This window comes from Ammodytes marinus (assembly GCF_949987685.1).
Source record: "Ammodytes marinus genome assembly, chromosome: 11".
Lineage (NCBI taxonomy): Eukaryota > Metazoa > Chordata > Actinopteri > Uranoscopiformes > Ammodytidae > Ammodytes > Ammodytes marinus.
This window is the reverse complement of record NC_137215.1, coordinates 29,407,293-29,425,861: the sequence shown is the minus strand read 5'-3', so window position 1 is coordinate 29,425,861 and position 18,569 is coordinate 29,407,293. Positions and strand designations below refer to the sequence as shown.

General features: G+C 42.2%; 1 protein-coding gene across 2 annotated transcripts; it reads right to left on the bottom strand.

Annotated features, from left to right (window-relative positions):
• Positions 1-1,472: 1,472 nt before the first annotated feature.
• On the bottom strand, positions 1,473-11,236 carry LOC307257925 (DNA replication factor Cdt1-like). 2 transcript variants are annotated; one of them, XM_080037287.1, is made up of 10 exons: positions 10,692-11,236; positions 9,833-9,961; positions 8,915-9,276; positions 8,147-8,344; positions 7,246-7,391; positions 6,905-7,005; positions 5,814-6,002; positions 5,204-5,341; positions 2,520-2,721; positions 1,473-2,119 (listed from the first exon to the last, which is right to left on the bottom strand). In XM_080037287.1, the coding sequence occupies exons 1-10, from the start codon at positions 11,142-11,144 to the stop codon at positions 1,956-1,958; spliced, it is 2,082 nt and encodes a 693-aa protein (XP_079893413.1). In that variant the 5' UTR covers positions 11,145-11,236; the 3' UTR covers positions 1,473-1,955. The 2 variants fall into 2 exon arrangements, with proteins under 2 accessions (XP_079893413.1, XP_079893414.1); XM_080037288.1 differs by lacking the exon at positions 9,833-9,961.
• Positions 11,237-18,569: the final 7,333 nt, after the last annotated feature.

The window sequence follows — 18,569 nt, the reverse complement described above, 5'->3', positions numbered from 1 at the left end:
TGTGTGTGTGTGTGTGTGTGTGTGTGTGTGTGTGTGTGTGTGTGTGTGTGTGTGTGTGTGTGTGTGTGTGTGTGTGTGTGTGTGTGTGTGTGTGTGTGTGTGTGTGTGTGTGTGTGTGTGTGTGTGTGTGTGTGTGTGTGTGTGTGTGTGTGTAAAAATCCAGTGTTCATTCACAGCCTAGGCTCTGTAAACTGGCATGTTGCTAGCTGCGGTGGGCCACCTTTGTTTACATACGTCTACAGAGTCTAGGATGTGTAACACTGGATTTCTTTCAGCGCCCTACGAACAGGTAGCGTTTGGTGAGGAGATATTCACAACAAGCATTCTCCGTAATCACTGACTTCACCTTTAATAAAAAATGTCTAGACTTTTGCGTTCCTTTCACCTAATGCATTGTGGGATCGGCCCTTCCAGCCATGTGTGCCTCAACAGAATGATGGATCTTTAGATCTGCTACGGACTGAATGACCACTCCTACCTTTTTGTGCAGTATATTTTTATCCCCTCGTCTGTACATTATTCACTATGGTAGACAAGTGTGACTGATGTGTTATTTTAGCTCGTCAGAAATGTGTTTGGAGGACCTATGCTATGATATCCAAGTCACGCTACAGCTCACTAGCTGTATCCGGTTATAAAACCGTTTACTGTAGTTAGCAATATTTAATGACATTTCTTTTCTCTTTTGAAAATTCAAAGAGTATATACTTACAGTAAGTCTTACATTTGCACACCGAGTATGTACTTGGATGTGTGTGTGCTCTTCATAGGATTCCAGTGGCTTTGACTCTTGGATAACAGTTTGTGGAGATAATAAAGCCACGCAGGAAAATCTACTCAGACTGATGTTGTCCTTACAAAAGCTAGTCCATGGATTTTCTACATTACAGAATACACTAATGGATGACTACCACAAAATACAAGTATTTTAAGAGATGAAATGTTTTTTTTCTTGCTAGCAACATGCCAGTTTACAGAGCCTAGGCTGTGTATTACTGTTTTTTTTTAATTCAGCGCACACAATACAGACTGTGTACATTGTTTTGAACTTTGACCAGTCTCGTTGCCCCTGTCCCTGCTATTCAAAATGTGTTGCTGGCATCAAATTCAGAATAATTGAATATATTTACATAGAAATATAAAATGTCCAAAAGGTAGAACATTAAGAATAGTGTCATTGTAGCGTTTTCAATTTGAATGCATGTCAAAGGACTAGCAACTGATCAATCTGTTTTTATTAACGTTTTACCCAGCGTCCCAACGCTTTTGGAATGGTGAGTTTTTTTTAACGAATTGCATTCATATAAAAACAGGAGGCAGGGAGCTCTGACAAATGCTTGTATTTCTTAAAAATGATCAAACAATGAGCTTTGAAAGTGTAAACATTTTAGCAGTTCTACGTTGTAGAAAAAGACTGGAAGCCGACCTGTACACACACACACACACACATTACACACTTTGTGGAGAAAAAGAAAAAGAAAAAAGCACCTCACAATAACAGAAGTGTGGTTAAAAACAACATGTTTTCCAAAACGGGAATCTGGCTCTAGGCCCATGTGAGCCCAAGCTTAGGGACACAATCCCTGCGTTCCAAATCGCATACCTTTTCTTCATACTCTACTACATACTAAAGCATGCAGGTTTGCATACTACAAAATGTAATTGATGTATTAGGACTTCCTGTGTTTGTTGACATACTGGATTTGACGTGCATGTATTGGGACATCCTAAATCCTTTCCTTGCATACTAAATAGTATGGAAATATGGTGATTGGAACGCAGGGAATGATGTCCTGGAGCTGTCCCCAAAATCCAACTGACTCTCTCCCCACTCACAGGCCAGAGCACAAACAGTGTATATCTGAAATGTCACCCTCATGTGTCCGCGGCCCAACAAAGCAGTGGCATCACTTGATATAAGAAGCTGTCCCATTACAGCCTCAGTCTGTGAGCGTTCACAGTCTCTCCTCCTCCTTCAGCCTGCTGTTGAGTTTGTCCACTACAATGTTGAGCTCCATGTTCTTGTTCAGCTTCAGGTACAAGTCTTTTCTGATTGGGTGGACGGTCAGCCAACCGGGAGCCACCTCGGCCAGCAGACGGATATGTTTCTCCATTTCACCTGTTCAATAGAAAGGAACAGCAGCCAATCACATTACAGTTCTTTTCTCAATGATGTTAGAAGGCAGAATAAGAATTTTCTTAATCCAATTAAATCGTAGAATTGTCATAGTTAATCGTAATTAGTCGCATTTTTAATCACATCTTCAAAATAATTATTTTGCATTTCACATCAGTTTTAAGTCCATATTAAAAATGTTAGCGCAATTTTTACTGGGTTATCTTGATTGGAATTAAGTGAATGCAAAGGAAGTTAAGTTTATGAACTTATAATCAAACCCAAAAAGAGAGCAATGAGTTGAATCTTTAGTATTATTCATACTTTGCCCTTATACAAAGCTTTAATGGGATGCTTTTCCCACATGAATGGATGGTGAGGGTACTAGTCTGTGTGAACCCACCTGTGCTGAGAGCGGACCTGTAGCTGCCCACCATCCTCTTGCAGGCCAGCTCCATGATGAGAGCAGCCTTCTTCTCTGCGATGAAGACACTGCGCAGGATGCGGGCCAGCTCCGGCAGCCTGGACAGCATCAGCAGGCGCCCCTCCTGGACCGGGTCACGAGTCATGGACGCATGGAGCTTCTGGGCCTCCTTCGCTCGGATCTGAAACAAACACACAGGCTGATTACAGCATGCAGATACACACACCCTGCGTTCCAAATCACATACTTTTTCTTTTTCCTACACTACATACTAAAGAACAGAAGAGTTTTAGGGCCACGGGAGAAAAAGAAAAATCAAATAAGGAAGTTTCATTATCTCGAGAAATGTCAAGAATAAAGACGAATACTGCAAAATGCTATTGGAGTTAGTGGGGCATTTAAGTATTTTCAGCATACTACAATTGTCGTGCATGTATTGGGAAATCCTAAATCTTTTTCTGGCATACTAAATAGTAGGGAAGTATGGGGATTGGAACGCAGGGACAGAAACATTAAACAATGCAGATACACACAGAAACATTGTGAACTACATGAAGTAGTTTAACTTCAGTTTGCAGTGTCTTGCTTGTAGTTAAATGACATTGATGTTTGCTTAGTGATTCATGTTAACTACCCAAACTAAAATACAAACATTTATGAGCCATAAAAGGAAAGGAATGTTTTTATTTTACCATTGCTTTACTAAATTGTTTAAAAATAATTCTCAGGAAAACTTTCCAATTGGATCTATGCATACTCAGTGTGCACACTGTTATGCTCTTATATTGTACACTTTCCATTTCTTGAGTTTACTGCATATTGCACATTTCAATGCATTTCATACAATTTGGTCTTACATTTTTCACTATTAACAAACTATTATATAAAACTTATCCATTGTGTCGTATCCTTAATCCTAATGGTACACGAATCCTCATGAATTCATGTCTGAATGAATGAATGAAAATGCATGAATTCCTCCATGTAGTACTTGATGAACTATCAGTAACACACTAGGATTAATGGTATCTCAGTAATGCAGGAACAAATACATTAATGAATGCATCAGCTAAGGTATTTCAATCATCATGATATTTGAGTTATTAATGATGATCTTGTCTGACTAGTCACACAAACACGTGTGTTTTGTTGAATGCCAAGTGTTAACTTATCATGATGAACTAAGCATTAATATGTTATGACTTCATCATGTTCGTGGCCCCTCAAATAATGTGGTGACCTGTTCATCTTATTCAAAACCATTTCATTCAAGGTCACCACTTTCTAAGTGCCTACATGGATACATTCATTCAGACATGAATTCATGATGATTCATGTACCATTAATACAGTGGTTCTCAATTATTTTCTGTCATGCCCCCACTAGGGGACAGAAATTTTCGCGCCCCCCCCTAAATTGAAATACTATTGAGAACCTGCCAATATTTATTTATTTATCTGTACAAAACCACTGTATGAGTTTCTGGCACGAGCATTCTGCATACAATCACCTTATTATCAAATTAGCTGAGATAACTTCTGCAGCAAAAAAAATTCAAAGTTCAGTTTATTAGCTCAATTTGTAACATTTAAACAAGACTGCTCAGTCTGTGTGAATCTCAGGACAGAGAAACAAGAGCAAATGATTCACTGAGGTTAGCATTTCATTCAAAACATTTTAAAACTGTAAACATAGTTAAGGTGTTTTTTTTATTATTATAGGCCAATAGGCCTTCTGTGATGCGATAACCAATAATTAATTAATGTTATTATTAGTCTACTTGCTTCATTTCTTTTTAAATAGCTTACAGAGACACATGTGGACATTTATTTACTGCAACTCGTGGCCTTTCGCGCAGATATGACCATACACAAGCACACATCACGCTTGATAGCACTAAAAAAAAAGTGCTAGCACTTGGTCAGTTGGAAATCAAGGCAGTCTGCGCCCCCACTGACAACTCACAGCACCCCCCCCCAGGGGGGCACGCCCCACCATTTGAGAAGCACTGCATTAATAGAAAGTGTTACCACAGATTTGATTTGTATTATATTTTGTTAGAATTTCAAACTACTTGTACATAGGTAATTGGACCACTTCTTTTAAAGCTAGTTTGAACTACTTCTTCTAAAGTAGCTTTAGTTAACCAGACTAGCTGTCTCCCTGGGGTAAAGTGAGCTCTGGTTCAACTCTGTTAATGTGATGGTCATTTACAAAGCTATCCTTTAAACCCTGGACATAGAGCACAGTGGCTTGTTAGAAGAGGCAGGAGCGAACGTCTCCTGTTACCAAGATGCTCTACAGACAGATATAGGAGGTCTGTTGTTCTGGAGCAGCTAGGCTTTTTAGTCAGGACTACTGATTTGATTTTTGCACATCATAATATTGTTATATATTCCCTTTTATTAACCTTCTATTTTTACCATGGTAGTGGACCATACTCCCCCCGTGACCATGCTTGTTTTATGTTGTTACTGTATTCCTGTGTTGTATGTTCTGTTTTTCAGACCATGGTGGCAAACCAGTTTCCCTATTGGGGATCAATAAAGTAAATCCAATCCAATTAATAGAAAGTGTTACCACAGATTTTTTTTTTTAGTTATATTTTGTTATAATTTCCAATCACTTGTAAATTGTCAATTTGACCTCCATGGTGTACCTACCCTGTCCAGCAGGGACTGGGACACTCCCTTCAGGGCTGTGGGGAGCGGGGCGGCTGCTGGCTGGGGCAGCGCTGGCTCTTTGCTCTCTACAGCTTTGTCTTCTGTCTTCAGAGCCAGACACTCCAGAGCCTTCTCCATCTGAACACAACACATTACACTTACAGCTCTGCGCAGTATACTCGTTAAAGAACGTATCCCGTTAAAGAATAAAACTAATCTCAAATCAAGCACTGCGTTACATAGAATACTGATGGATCATCTAAATCAATACAGGTGCAGCTATAAAAGAAAATATATCAGTGAAAAGTGAATTTTATTTCTGTAAAACTTTCAAACTGTGTTAATGCATAACACATGAAGTGAAATGAACCTAGAATAAAAATACTTTTCAGAAGGTTGACATTTCTGTTTTAGAAATCCTTTAACATTCTGAGATACTGGATTCTTTATTCCATCAGCTGTAAGCCGTCATCATCTAAATGAAGACACAACTCACAGAATTTATGAAAGTTTCAGTTTTTTAAATGGACTTTGAGGATATTCTAATTTTTGATGCGCGCGCGTGTGTGTGTGTGTGTCTATATAAGTGAGTGTCAAACAGCTGCAGTACCTTGGGTGTGATGAGGGAGCGGGCCTTGTCCAGCACCTCCTGAGCTGTGGACAGTTTGTCAGTGTTTGGGGACTGGGGCAGAGGGGCCGTGGGTATGCCTGGCACTGTGTCCACGTTGAAGGCAGGGTGCCAGCGCGTCAGCCGCTCTGCAGGGACACACACTGCAGGCACCAGAGAGGACAGAAAGACCTGCACACAGGAGGAGAGGACCAGGCAAGCATAAAGGAACGTTAACACACACACACCACAACAGAACACTCAGCTCACTGGTTGCTTTACAGTAAATATTTAAAAAAGGCGCCTTTCATGGCTCTCAAGGACACTGTACAATCAAAACCAATATACAGTACACTCAATGCAGGAGCACAAGAAACAAACGAATTAAAACAGTTCAAATAAAAGTGGACAATGGATACTGGTAGAGATGCACCATCCACTATTTTTCAGTCCGATCCGATCGGGATATCTGCAGAAAGCGATACATTTCTTTGTTGGTGGTGATGTTATGAGTTAGGTAAGGAAGTCTTAGGCAACACAGCAAAGAGCAACTACTATCTGACCTGCTTTGAATACAGAACTGAACTTTTGAAATTGCGGAATTCTTTTTAATGTGTTCTTTATCACAAACTGTAGCTAGTCTTAAAATTCTATGTCACAATAAAAAAAAAAATATATTATTGAATTTGGATCAGTACATGTAGCAGGGTTGTCAGTCTGACTAGATTGCATTAAAGGTAAAGTAAGCAATATATTTATGTTAATATACGTGTTAAATCGCTCTTTATTCATACAGTGATCACTTATATAGTGTGTGCTTTTCATAACACAGGTCTCTCAGTCACCCACTCTGTATGAAATCCTTCCCAATGTCTGTTTTGATGGTTTTATCACACTTATGGATCTGAGATGATGCTAGATAACTTGCTGCTTGAAGACTGCAGTGCATTAATGTGGTGACGAGGGAGGAGACTGCTAACTGCAGTCAGTGACAGGAAGTTAGCTAAAAGAACCATTCCGCTTACTGAACCTTTATTATCTGAGCCGATGCTGATCTGGGATCAGTCCTCTCTGTGACTGGAGCAGCTGCTTACCTGGTGGTGCAGTTTGACTATAGAGACCAGGTTCAGCTGGAAGAGCTGTCTTCTGTCCAGGAGACGAGTGGCAGACAGGACTGGACGGGCTTCATTCTGGTCTGTGGACACAATTTACACACACACACACACACACACACAGGTTAACAATCATAGTAGAACACCTTATCAAGAGCGCCTATATGGAGGGGCTATGGGTGTGACAGAGTAACATTTCCACTGTGTAACCGTTTACACATGTTTGTAAATGTTCACAGCCCTGTAAAGGACTTCCAACACATTAAAGAGAAACCTTGTTGGTTCCAGGTGATGCACCAGATGAACACATAGTCTGTGTGTACCTGAGGGGATGAGGGGCTCCATAGTCAGCTGGTAGCTGCCCTTCTTAATGCTGCTGTTGAAGGTGGGGATGTTCTTCTCCTGTCTGAATGTGTAGGCCTCAGGAAACACCGTCTTCACCTGGCCAACATGGCTCTCCTCAAAGCGCCTGCACAAGGAGAGAGGGGACACATTAGCTTCTGCACAACACACCTGTGAATGCTCTGACACATGGCCCAACCCTGACAGAAACACCATGCTCATTTTAAAAAGCCTCACTATGTCACTGTGGGTGTGTCAGAGAAGTCAACATGTTCTAAGGTATATTCTCATAACTGAATAAACAGACTTTCCTTAGGAGGACAATTGGATCCCTGGAACATTGTTGAAAAGACAAGCTACCTTATAAGTTAGGGTTTGTGTGTTTACAGCAGCAGGGCCCAACAGTTTGGTTTATACAAATGTTCTAGTCTTACATTTGGTTTGAGGTGCCTGATCCTGATACTAAGAGTTACCTGAAGAGAGAAGATATGTTCTAACTGTACTCTCTGGCTCTGCAAATGTAAACAAAGCCGCCTAACCTGAAACTGCATAGTGCACCTTTAATCCAGACCATCCCTGCGTTCCAAATCACATACCCTGCGTTCCAATCCCCATACTTCCATACTATTTAGTACGCCAGACTGGCAGAACGACATCTGAGATTGCAACGGACTCGAAGAAGAAGTACGGCAGAAAAAGATTTAAGATGTCCCAATACATGCATGTCAATTGTAGTATGGTGAAAATACATAATTCTTCCTTATCTGATTTTTTTCTCTCTCCTGTGGCCCTAAAACTCTTCTGTACTTTTATATGTAGTGTAGTAAGAAGAAAGAGTATGTGATTTAGAACGCAGACCATCTCTCCATCCTAACCACCTACTTGTGTGTCATGTCCTGGACTCCCTTCTTGATCTTGGTGAAGGTGGCCGTCTCACAGCGGTTGTAGAGCATGGCCACCACCGTGTCCATGCTCCGGAACATCTCGGCCAGCAGCTTGTAGTGGTAGGGCAGGGAGAGGCCGGGGGGGGCGGCCTGGGAGAGGGTGTGGTAGCGCTGGTAGGCTGGCTGCTGCTCAGAGCTGAGGGACAACAGCTCTTTGACTTATACTGCATAGTAGACACACTGGCAATAGAGCTCAATAGTATTTTTTCCCCATTCAAAACTTCCATTGACATTTCCTTATATTAATTTTTTTTTTAAACATGTAACCAAGCAAACCACCTACCCGAATATTCGTGACTATGAAAAATTATATTCGGCGCTAAAAAATGGGACCGCAAAACTGGAGAAATGTTCTTAATGTTTTATCTGGAAATATAAAGGTTAAATAAAAAAAGAACTACTAATCCCACAATCCATTTGTCTACATTTTTATTCTCTGCCGTTTGTATGTAGTACAAAAAAACAGCAATAAACTAAACTAACAGCAGACTTTCTCGTTTTTATAGTCGGCAAAGCCCTAGGAAGGCTGAAATATCGCTTTGGGGATAAACATTTCCGTGGCATTAGCGGGCTCCACCAGCCAGAGACGTCACTGTTACACTCTAGGCTTGTGGGTAATGTAGTTCCTCTCCTGCAGATGGCCATTAACATTACTACTTCTGTAACCACACTGTTGGTGTGTGTGTGTGTGTGTGTGCTCGCTCACCTGTCCTGAGTTTGTGTCTCTCTGGGCTTGCTGTCGTCTGCCTCCTTCTCCTCTTTCCTCCTCTGAGCTTTAGCTGCGAGCTCATTGGCTCTGGCTATAGTGAAGGCTAGAGACTTTGCCGCCTTAGCATCTGGAGCAGTGTGGGGGACAGGGAGGCGGGTAGGGTGGGGGACAGTGTGGGGACCAGGGAGGGGGGTAGGGTTGGGGACAGTGTGGGGTTTAGGGGGGGCAGCAGACAGGTCAGGAGCTGAGCCAGCCGGAGAGGTGGGAGCAGAGGATGCAGCGCTGGTTATTTGCTCTGCTTGTTTCTTGATCCTGTGGAGGCGAGACTTGAGTGTTGCGATGCCCTCTTTACACAGAGCCTGAAAGAATTACAATGGGGATCAATTGAGGACATTAAAAAAAAAAAAGTAGCAGTACTGCCTTTCTCATGTAAGGAGCCCTGAAACTAGTGAATGAAACCAAGAAGCATTGTGTTCAGCAAAGATATACAGTAGACGGGCCATAGAGCTCAATGGTCCAAACAACATTTCAAAACACATAATTGGGCCACACTGCTGCACTGGATGACATGTTCTCTCAACACGACCCCCCCCCCCCCCCCCCCACACACACACACACACACACACACACACACACTGTAATTTATTTTGATTCAATCTCACATACACTTTCATGTCCCCCTCCCTCCCCTTTGCTTAACACTAGCAGACTTTTAGTTTGAATATAAAAAGGACAGTGGCCGAATATAGCTCTCCACACTCACTGCAACACCATGGTTAGCCATACTCATGCCAGTGCTAGCTTCAACATGATCAACACAGCATGTTTAGTGACCTAATCAATGCTAACGCAGTTCCAATGCTGCGTGGGCACAGAGTATCACCACCACATGTTGTCTAGATTGGCCGGTCTTACCTTGCCGTCCTGCCCTATGCTGTTTTTACCGAGGCCCCTCTGTGGAGAGCTGGTGAGCTGCCTCTGGTCTCTCTGTCCAGACACACAGGGCTGTGGGGTCAGCTCAACGGGCAGGGGGCTGGCTAATGCCTGGACATACAACACATCAACCCAGACATCAGTCTGTGGCGCTTACATATGTCCATGTGTAATATACTGTATGTTAAAGGGTTCTCGGGTTGCCATGTTAAATAAATATATTTCATTCTCATCAAAATTCTTCCAAGTTTTCCTTTTGCACCAAAAGTGAAAGGAGGTTGACTTTAAGATAGTCAGTGCGTCCTCTGCTGAATTGTCATGGTTTGGTTTTAGATCATAACTATTGTTTGTTTTGTGATGAACACATTGAAACTACACAACTTCTTTTTTCTTGGAAGGTTTTTCATACATTAAAATAGATTCTTGATATTAATGATTATCATAAGGAGCTTTGCCATTACTTTGTCATTTCTGAAATGTATTGAGAAAAATAATGTGTAACTTAGTAAAGGACCTGAACCTTACGCAGTACCCCTAGCTTTTATCTCTTGTTATTTAATGTTTGTCTTTATCTACACTGCCATATAACACAGCCTATAGTATAAAATGAATACAACGATTATGTCAACTTGTGACATTTGCAAAATAAAGTGAAACGAATTAAAAAAAGGTTTAACTCATTGCCATGTTTATTTGGGTCAAACAAAGACGACCCTTTTACAACTAACCCTAACCCTAATAACAGCGGCCACAACCTGAAGCTAACAGACATTACTGTCCTACATGTAGCAGTCTATTAGATGGCTTCAAACAGAAGAGCATTCATTCATTCATTCCTTACCTGTGCTGCTGTGTCCTGAGGCAGGTCCAGTTTCTTCCTGGCCTTCCTCTTAATATTCGCTTTCTCGGGAACATTAGCTTTAGCCTCCGCTTGCCGTCTCTTCTTGGCCGTGCTGTGGTCGGCGGTGGCTGAGAACACCGCTGCTCCGAGGTCGAAGCCCGAGTCGGCCGCGGTCCGCTTGGGTGTCCCCGGGCTGGACAGAAGGGGTTTCGCGGTCTTGCTGCTAGGGGACGCTGGTCCATCGTCTAGCCCCACCGCCTCGTCTAAAACTCGGATAAACTCCTCATGGACGGAGGACTGACGAAGGAAAGGAGCGTCGTTGTTTTTAATGGATCTCGAGCGTGTGCCCCGGCTGACCACAGAGGTAGTACCCCGCTCCTTGGTCCCTTTAACCGGACCAGCGATGCCTTTCTTTCTCTGAGAAAAGAAATCCGTCACTCGAGCCTGAGACATGCTTGCTGCTGGAAGTAGACAGACGAACCGCAGAGTGAAAAACTGCACTGATGTACTTAAACCCAACTCGCTTAAAGATATATAGCGGCCATCAACAACAGATCTCCGGAAATGTTCACACTTCACAGGAAGAAGAAAAGAAATTTCGCGCGAATTGACTGAAGCCCCGCCCCCGGGGATAGTGAGGGGGCGGGGACATGTTGATGAATGGAGCACTTAAAGTTATACACACACGTTTTACATGTAAAAGCTATGATTTAAACCTATACTATGTATGATTTAAACACGGGTTGTTTGTTTGATTGACATTATGTTGTATGTTTTTAGACCTACATATTGCAGAAATAGCCTAGGCCTACTTATAGGCTACACATTAGGCCCTGTTATTTTAACTTTGACTGATTGGATGTTTCACTTTTTTTTATTTAGACAGTGTTGGCTATATGACGACACTGTCTCATCCTTCTCTTTTTATCCTAGTAGCCTAGTGTTACAGAGGCAAAAGTGTTTTAGAATTGAATTAAGACATTCATTTGAATCTATTCAACAAAAAAATAAGACATTTTCTCATACATCGAATATGTTACAAGAACTTCTTAAATAAATGTAACCTTTAAAGCCAATCTCTTATGTTTTGATTTAGATGTATCATTACTTTTATTTATGTAGGCTACTTATTCAATTAGCCCAGGGGTTCTCAACCTTCTGCAAGCTGGGCCCCCCCAAAGCTGGGTCATTGCAGTTGGGCCCCCCCACCGACCCTGACACCCCCCCCCCCCCCCCCCCACACACACACACACACACCACCCTACACAGATAGATAGATAGATAGATAGATAGATAGATAGATAGATAGATAGATAGATAGATAGATAGATAATCTATTATTGTTATTATCACAAGGGCTAGGCCAGTGGCGCACCTTTGAGTTGAACATTGGGTTTAGGGTTGGGGTCCGGAAATTTCTTATATTTTAACGTTAAATTCTGGTGCACTTTTAAAGCTAATTATGAGATTGTATCAATGAGACACTGAGGAAATGTTTTTTTTTTAATCTCCTCAGAAGAGAAGAAAATAGTAGCCTAAATAGAACATACACAGAATAAATTCTACAATAGGTATACCTGTTATGAAAAAGCTTCACAAAACAAAGTCTATGATCAATGGGAAACACTGCTGTCTGACAACCCAGTTCAGAGAATGTTTCAACTATTGAGTCTTGGATTTGGAAAGTGGCCAGATTTAGCTCAAAATGCTACCTGCGATTAATGTGCTGTGCAGCCTGAACGCGGAGTTGTGTGTCGTCTCAGTGGCGATTCCAGGAAATTTTGACTGGGGGTGGCCAAGGTGGGCCACAGAGCTAGAGTGGGGTGGCCATCGCACCCCTGAATGAATAGCATGTGATATGCTGTACAACCAATTCAAAGATGATTTATAATCCCAAATGCCCAAATCATGTTAGTATCCATTGTAATGTTTGTCAGAAAACTAAACCCCTGAAGGGGGGTCTGGGGGCATCCCCCCCAGAAGATTTTTTTGTGTTTTTAACATGTAATCTAAGCATTCTGGTGCATTCTGGCGAAGATAATAAAGGAAAAAGTCAATATTTATTTCAGTTCAGATGAATAGTAAAATTAGCAAGACAACATAACTTCCTAGCAGCCAGATGCCTAACAACTGGACAGAGGGACGGATGACAACTAGCTTTTGACCAAATATCTTGCTAAAAAAAATGAACATTTATTTATGAAATTCTGCCCTAAGAACATGTTACACTTGCTAACTACAAACTTACATTTTTTTTTTCAGATTTCAAAAATCTGCTGGGACACGTGCCCTTACACATGCATGGGTGGCACGCATGTCACAAGAACACTTATGCTGTTTTCAAGACCTTTGCTGACCAGAGACCAGTTCTAGTGGCCACAGTCCTACCATTAATTCAGTACTTGAAAATTGCAAACTGATCTCATATCAGTGGATTGGAGTGCTTGTGTGATGAACTTGGCAACTACCTATCAAAAAAAGTTAAGAAAGAAAAAAAATACATATCATCTCTGAGCTAGGCTACATATCAGGAAAATTACAAAAAAAAAAAAAAAAAAAAAAAAAAAAATTTCACCCCCCTCGCGCCCCACCGGTTGAGAACCACTGAATTAGCCTATTAATAGCATTACTTTTATTTACTACTACCTACTTCAACTCCAATATCATTTATGAAGGAGAAATTATGATCACTGTAATGTTCAATAGCCTATACTTTAATGAGCAATATGACACCAACATAGGCTATCTACCTATAGGCTATCTATTCCCTGCCCAGTCAGTGTGGAGGATGCTCACTGCAATTGGGGTGACGGGGAGGGAGAGAAAGACGGCAGCTTGCAGGTTGGGGGCATGGTTGGGGGAGGCAGCAGAAAGAGCCTCTTGCTGGTTGTGGAGCAGGAGGGAGGAGTTTGGCTGGAGGAGTTGATGGGCAGTGATTTGGCCACCACTGCCGACCCACCATCGGGAAGGTGTTGCGGTTCAGGGTCGAAACACCCAATGATCGATGGAGACCGCCTGACGACATCAACACCTTCTGGCCAAGGCCACATTCACCAAAAGTGATTGAAGGAGAAGCATCTTTGGATGTAATTGTAATCACTATTAGGCGATATTTCTTTGAATTTACTTTACACTTGTATAGGCCTATATTTTTTATAACACTTATTTATAAGCATAATGAATGCCGGTGCTAATCCCTTGTTAAATCATCTGCTGCAATATGAACAATGTGGGGACCATAGACAGTATAGGTGGGGACATTAAAGAGAGAGTTAACTCCTCCCATCTGGGGCTCATCTGAAGCTGAGCAGATGAATGACCAGGGCCCTCACTCATTCATCAGCAGCCATAGCTAGAGCTGAGAAGGTGTCATCAAGGTGTCAATGTTGATGATGTAACAGTAACTGAATGCCCCAAAAATGTAAATGCATGATTAATCATTTTGGACAATCCTCACCTGACCTCAAATATCCTGATCACACAGACACAGCACTGCCACAGATCTTCATTGACAACAAGCCGTCAGCCATCTTTTGTCTTTTTATATTATATTTATATCATGCTTATCACATGTGTCTGTTTTGCCCTTTGGATACATGCTGTCATGCTTATCACATGTGTCTTACAGGATAAAGACAGAGTTATTTTAGAGATTACCAACAGTTGAATTTCCAAACATGATGCAAGAAGACAAATGGAAGTGTGTTTCATTTCCCAACATTCAGCCGTTTGATCTAGTAGCCTAGTAGTAACACAACTGTATCACTCCCCATTCTAATGAGTCCTTTTACTTTTGAGTTCCGACTGTGTGTTAATCATCTATTCATATTAATGCACATGCTCAATAAACTCACACTTCTGCGATTCAGTTTCTTCTTGCTTTGAAAGCTAAGGGAATAGATCTTGAATACAGCCTGTAAGAGCACTGCTCATTCAACTGAAAGGCTTACAGGGCATTCAACTCAATAAGTCATTTCTCTCCTTTGCAAATGTAATAATGAATGGAGTATGTTGACACTGCACTAGCACAGCTTTAACTGAAGCAGCTATTGATTAGAATATAGGGCAATGATTCCCAACCTGCAGCAGGGTCCCTGAAGGCATCCCAATAATAATCTGAAGGGTCATCCGGATGATAAAGTGAATATGGGGGGTTTAGGGGGTATAAAAGAGTGTGTAGGCCTACACGTTGTAAACAGATATTTAACACCTTTGCTGCATGGTGTGTATCGGCTTCACATAAGCGGAGTTAAACAACTTAAAAAAAACAATATAAAAAATCAATGTAAGTGGATTTCAATTTTAGCATGATTTTGGTAATAAAAAAAAATCGACATGATTTTCGTCATAATTCATGACTGAAAGGGTTAAAATAAAGGAGTCCAAGAGGGAAGAGTCTGAATCCTGTCAACAGTAACCCTTGGCTCATTTTAAGGGCCTGGAAAGTAACCGCTTGACTTGGGCTACTTCTCCCACACACAACCCACTGCCTTCACCGGCTCCATGTTTATACAGTATTTATATTACAGTAGGGGGCGCCACTACCACACACACACACACACACACACACACACACACACACACACACACACACGGTGTCGAGTTGGAGCAGCTCTATTTGTAGCTGCAAGGAAGATCTTTTTTCTAGCGCCGCATTAATTTCGTGTCCAGAAATGGCAATCTCTAAATAAACAGGCAAAACTTTTTGAAACTCTCAACACAGTTCCAGTAGGCTAGTAACCTAAGCCTAACTCATGTAGCCTAGATATTTCTCTATTCATGTCTTTGCCTGGCACACTTTACACTGAATTGCCTCATAACTCCAGAGTTTAAAGTTGTGTGTGTGCGTGTGTGTGTGTGTGCGTGTGCGTGTGCGTGTGTGTGTGTGTGCGTGTGTGTGTGTGTGTGTGTGTGTGTGTGTGTGTGCTCGCAGGCATGTGTTGAGCGGAGTGTGCAGGCAGGCAGCAGGGAGGAGACCGCGCGGCTGACTGGAGAATGGCTCCTCTATGAACGCCCTGTTGTGAATCACATTTTCCACCTACAGCTCTGTTACTTCAGAGCGGGCCCCCTCCGAAAGGAACATGCTAAAGACTAAAGATCTCTTTCTCTCCGGGCTCCAACGACACCGTGGATTATATGGAAACTTCAGTTTGAACTTAAAGACCTTTTTCCACTGAAGTTTGTGTTTCGTTGTTGTGTCTCTCTTTCAATGGGAGATCATGAGAGAGTATCGGAGTGATGCTTGTTTTTCATTCCTCTCGCGTTTGGATCAATCGGATCAAGCCCCGATGGAGTGTTTTAGGTTAGTGTCCTGATCTCGGCTCTAGTTTTAGCGCAGGGAGGGGGAGCGAGTATGGATCTTCAGGTGGTCGTGTGGCTGTTCTACTGCCTTCTGCTGCCCACCGGGCTGTTGACAGGTAAGAAGACCTAACATGTACTTCAGATGACTGGAACCATAAAACACGTGTCACAACTTAGTTTCACTGTCTGTGACCACCCAGTAACCGGGAAACTCGTAACGCACTGACACTTTTCCAGTTTTCTTTCTTTGTGTGTGTGTGTGTGTGTGTGTGTGTGTGTGTGTGTGTGTGTGTGTGTGTGTGTGTGTGTGTGTGTGTGTGTGTGTGTGTGTGTGTGTGTGTGTGTGTGTGTGTGTGTGTGTGAGTGCAGACTGAGACAGTGCGATCGATGTGGCTTCATACTATGGGAGCTGCAGACCTGTAAACTAAGTTGGGGTTTTCCACAAGTCAAATGGGAAGGCTGGCTGCGGTCGGTGTCACGTGTGGACAAAACGAAATATATCCTTATCACTGCTTTGGTTGGAATAACAGCTTATTAGCATAAATAATAAAGTAGGGGAGACTGGGGTCATAAGTAATCTTTCATGCTGAGATATGCGAAGAGAGTTCCTAAACAGTTGTGAGACAGGTTCAGATCGGGATACGTTGTGTGAAGCAGGGCACTCACTCACTGCCAGACCTTGTCACGGTGTGTGTTTTCTTAAAGGTGTGTGTCTGGGGCACAGAGCTAGGTCTGACTAAACCCTGTTATTCAGATGAGTCAGAAGAGATGGGCTGTCAGCGGTCGTCCTCATGCTCGTCTCGTGGTGCAGCCAGTTGCTGTCCTAATCCCAGTCAGAGCAATACCAGTATCACTTCATCCATGCTTTAGTTGTGCCCCCTTTCTTTTCACATTTTCCATTTCTAGTTGAATTTCCTCATTTGTTAGTTACCCTATAATGACATTAACAATGCAGACATGGAGGTGCAGTTAACAATTCTGCTAGAATGCTTGTTAATATTACTTAACTCAAAATCAGTGAATATCTCCTCATGATCCACTACCTGTCTGTGTGTGCTGCAAAATAATCCAGTGTTACAGAGCCTTTGTAAACTGGCGTGTTGCTATAATTATAATGGATTGTATTTATATAGCACTTTTGTTGGCAATCAAAGCCAGGCAAATCGGGCGAAAGTGTCTTGCCCAAGGACACAACAACCATGACACAAGTGGCAGGGCGGGGATCGAACCGCCAACCCTTCGATCATGGGCGGATCCGCTCTACCACCTGAGGCACAGTCGCCCCACAGTGGCCCCCATTTGTGTACATGCCATTTGTTTAGATAGGCCTAACAGTTTACAGAGCCTAGACTGTGTATTAACATAGGATATTTTCCCCAAGTGCACACACCCACAGTACAGACAGGTAGCAGATCATGAGGAGATATTCACTGATTTTGACAAAAAGTGATTTTGTCAACAAGCGTTGTCCAGAATCTCTGACTCCACCTTTAAAGGTGCAGTCACACTGGAATTTGCTCCGTAAGCATTTCAATGTAGCCTGGTGCTACCAGACCATCATACTTCATTTCATTTGTACAGAAGGTCTGGCAGTGCTGTAATTGGCAAACGTTCACTCACTTGGAGGCGGGTGTCTGTTAAAGTTTAAAACTATTGGATCTGCCCAGTGCCACTCTGGATTAGCCAACCAATCGCATAACGTTTGGTCGTCACGTGTGTCATGAGCCGGCTTCTGGCAACTGAAACTGGAGCGCGACTTCGACGTCATCGTTCTCAGCCACTCGCTCGCTCTCTTCGCTGATTGGACACAGAAATTTGTTCGAGCAGAATCCCACTAATACGCTCCGTCACCAGACTGACTACTGAAGGGAAAATGAAATTTGGCCGGAAGTAGGTAGGCGGGCGCAGCCAGGCTAATTTCAATGTGGAAGGGCCTTGAAGATGTCAGTAAGATGAATCATTGACAGTGTTTTGTTAAATGCTTCTTATATATTTTGTGTTAGATGTGTCTTTAAACATTTATTATAGGTCTCAGGACATCGTGCTCATGTCTGTTCCTCAAGCTCGTACAGAGCTGGGTAAAACAGCTTTTCAGTGTTTTGCGCCATCGTCATGGAATAACCTGCAGAAGCAGCTTAAGCTTCAGGACCTAGTAACTCTGAACGTAATTAAGGCTGTTGTTAAGAGTTTGAAGTTGGACTCCATCGGAAATTGTGAATGTTTTTAGTTAAGAATCTTATTTTTTTAATGTTTTACAACTGCTCTTAATATCGAACTTGTATTTTGTATTGTGTTTTATGTGTAACTGTGTTCTGCTGTCCATCTTGGCCAGGTCTCTCTTGAAAAAGAGATTTTAATCTCAATGAGACTAACCTGGTTAAATAAAGGATAAATAAAAATAAATATTAAATTATCTGTCAGGAAAACACTTTCTAGAAAGAAGGAATGACATGCAGGTTTTTTTGTCGATTCAAGATTGTTTATTTGTTATATGCACAACAATGACAGCAGCATTCATCTGCCATGATATTCTCAAGTCCCAGGCAGCATGGCTAGCTCTGAAACAGTGTTAGGCCT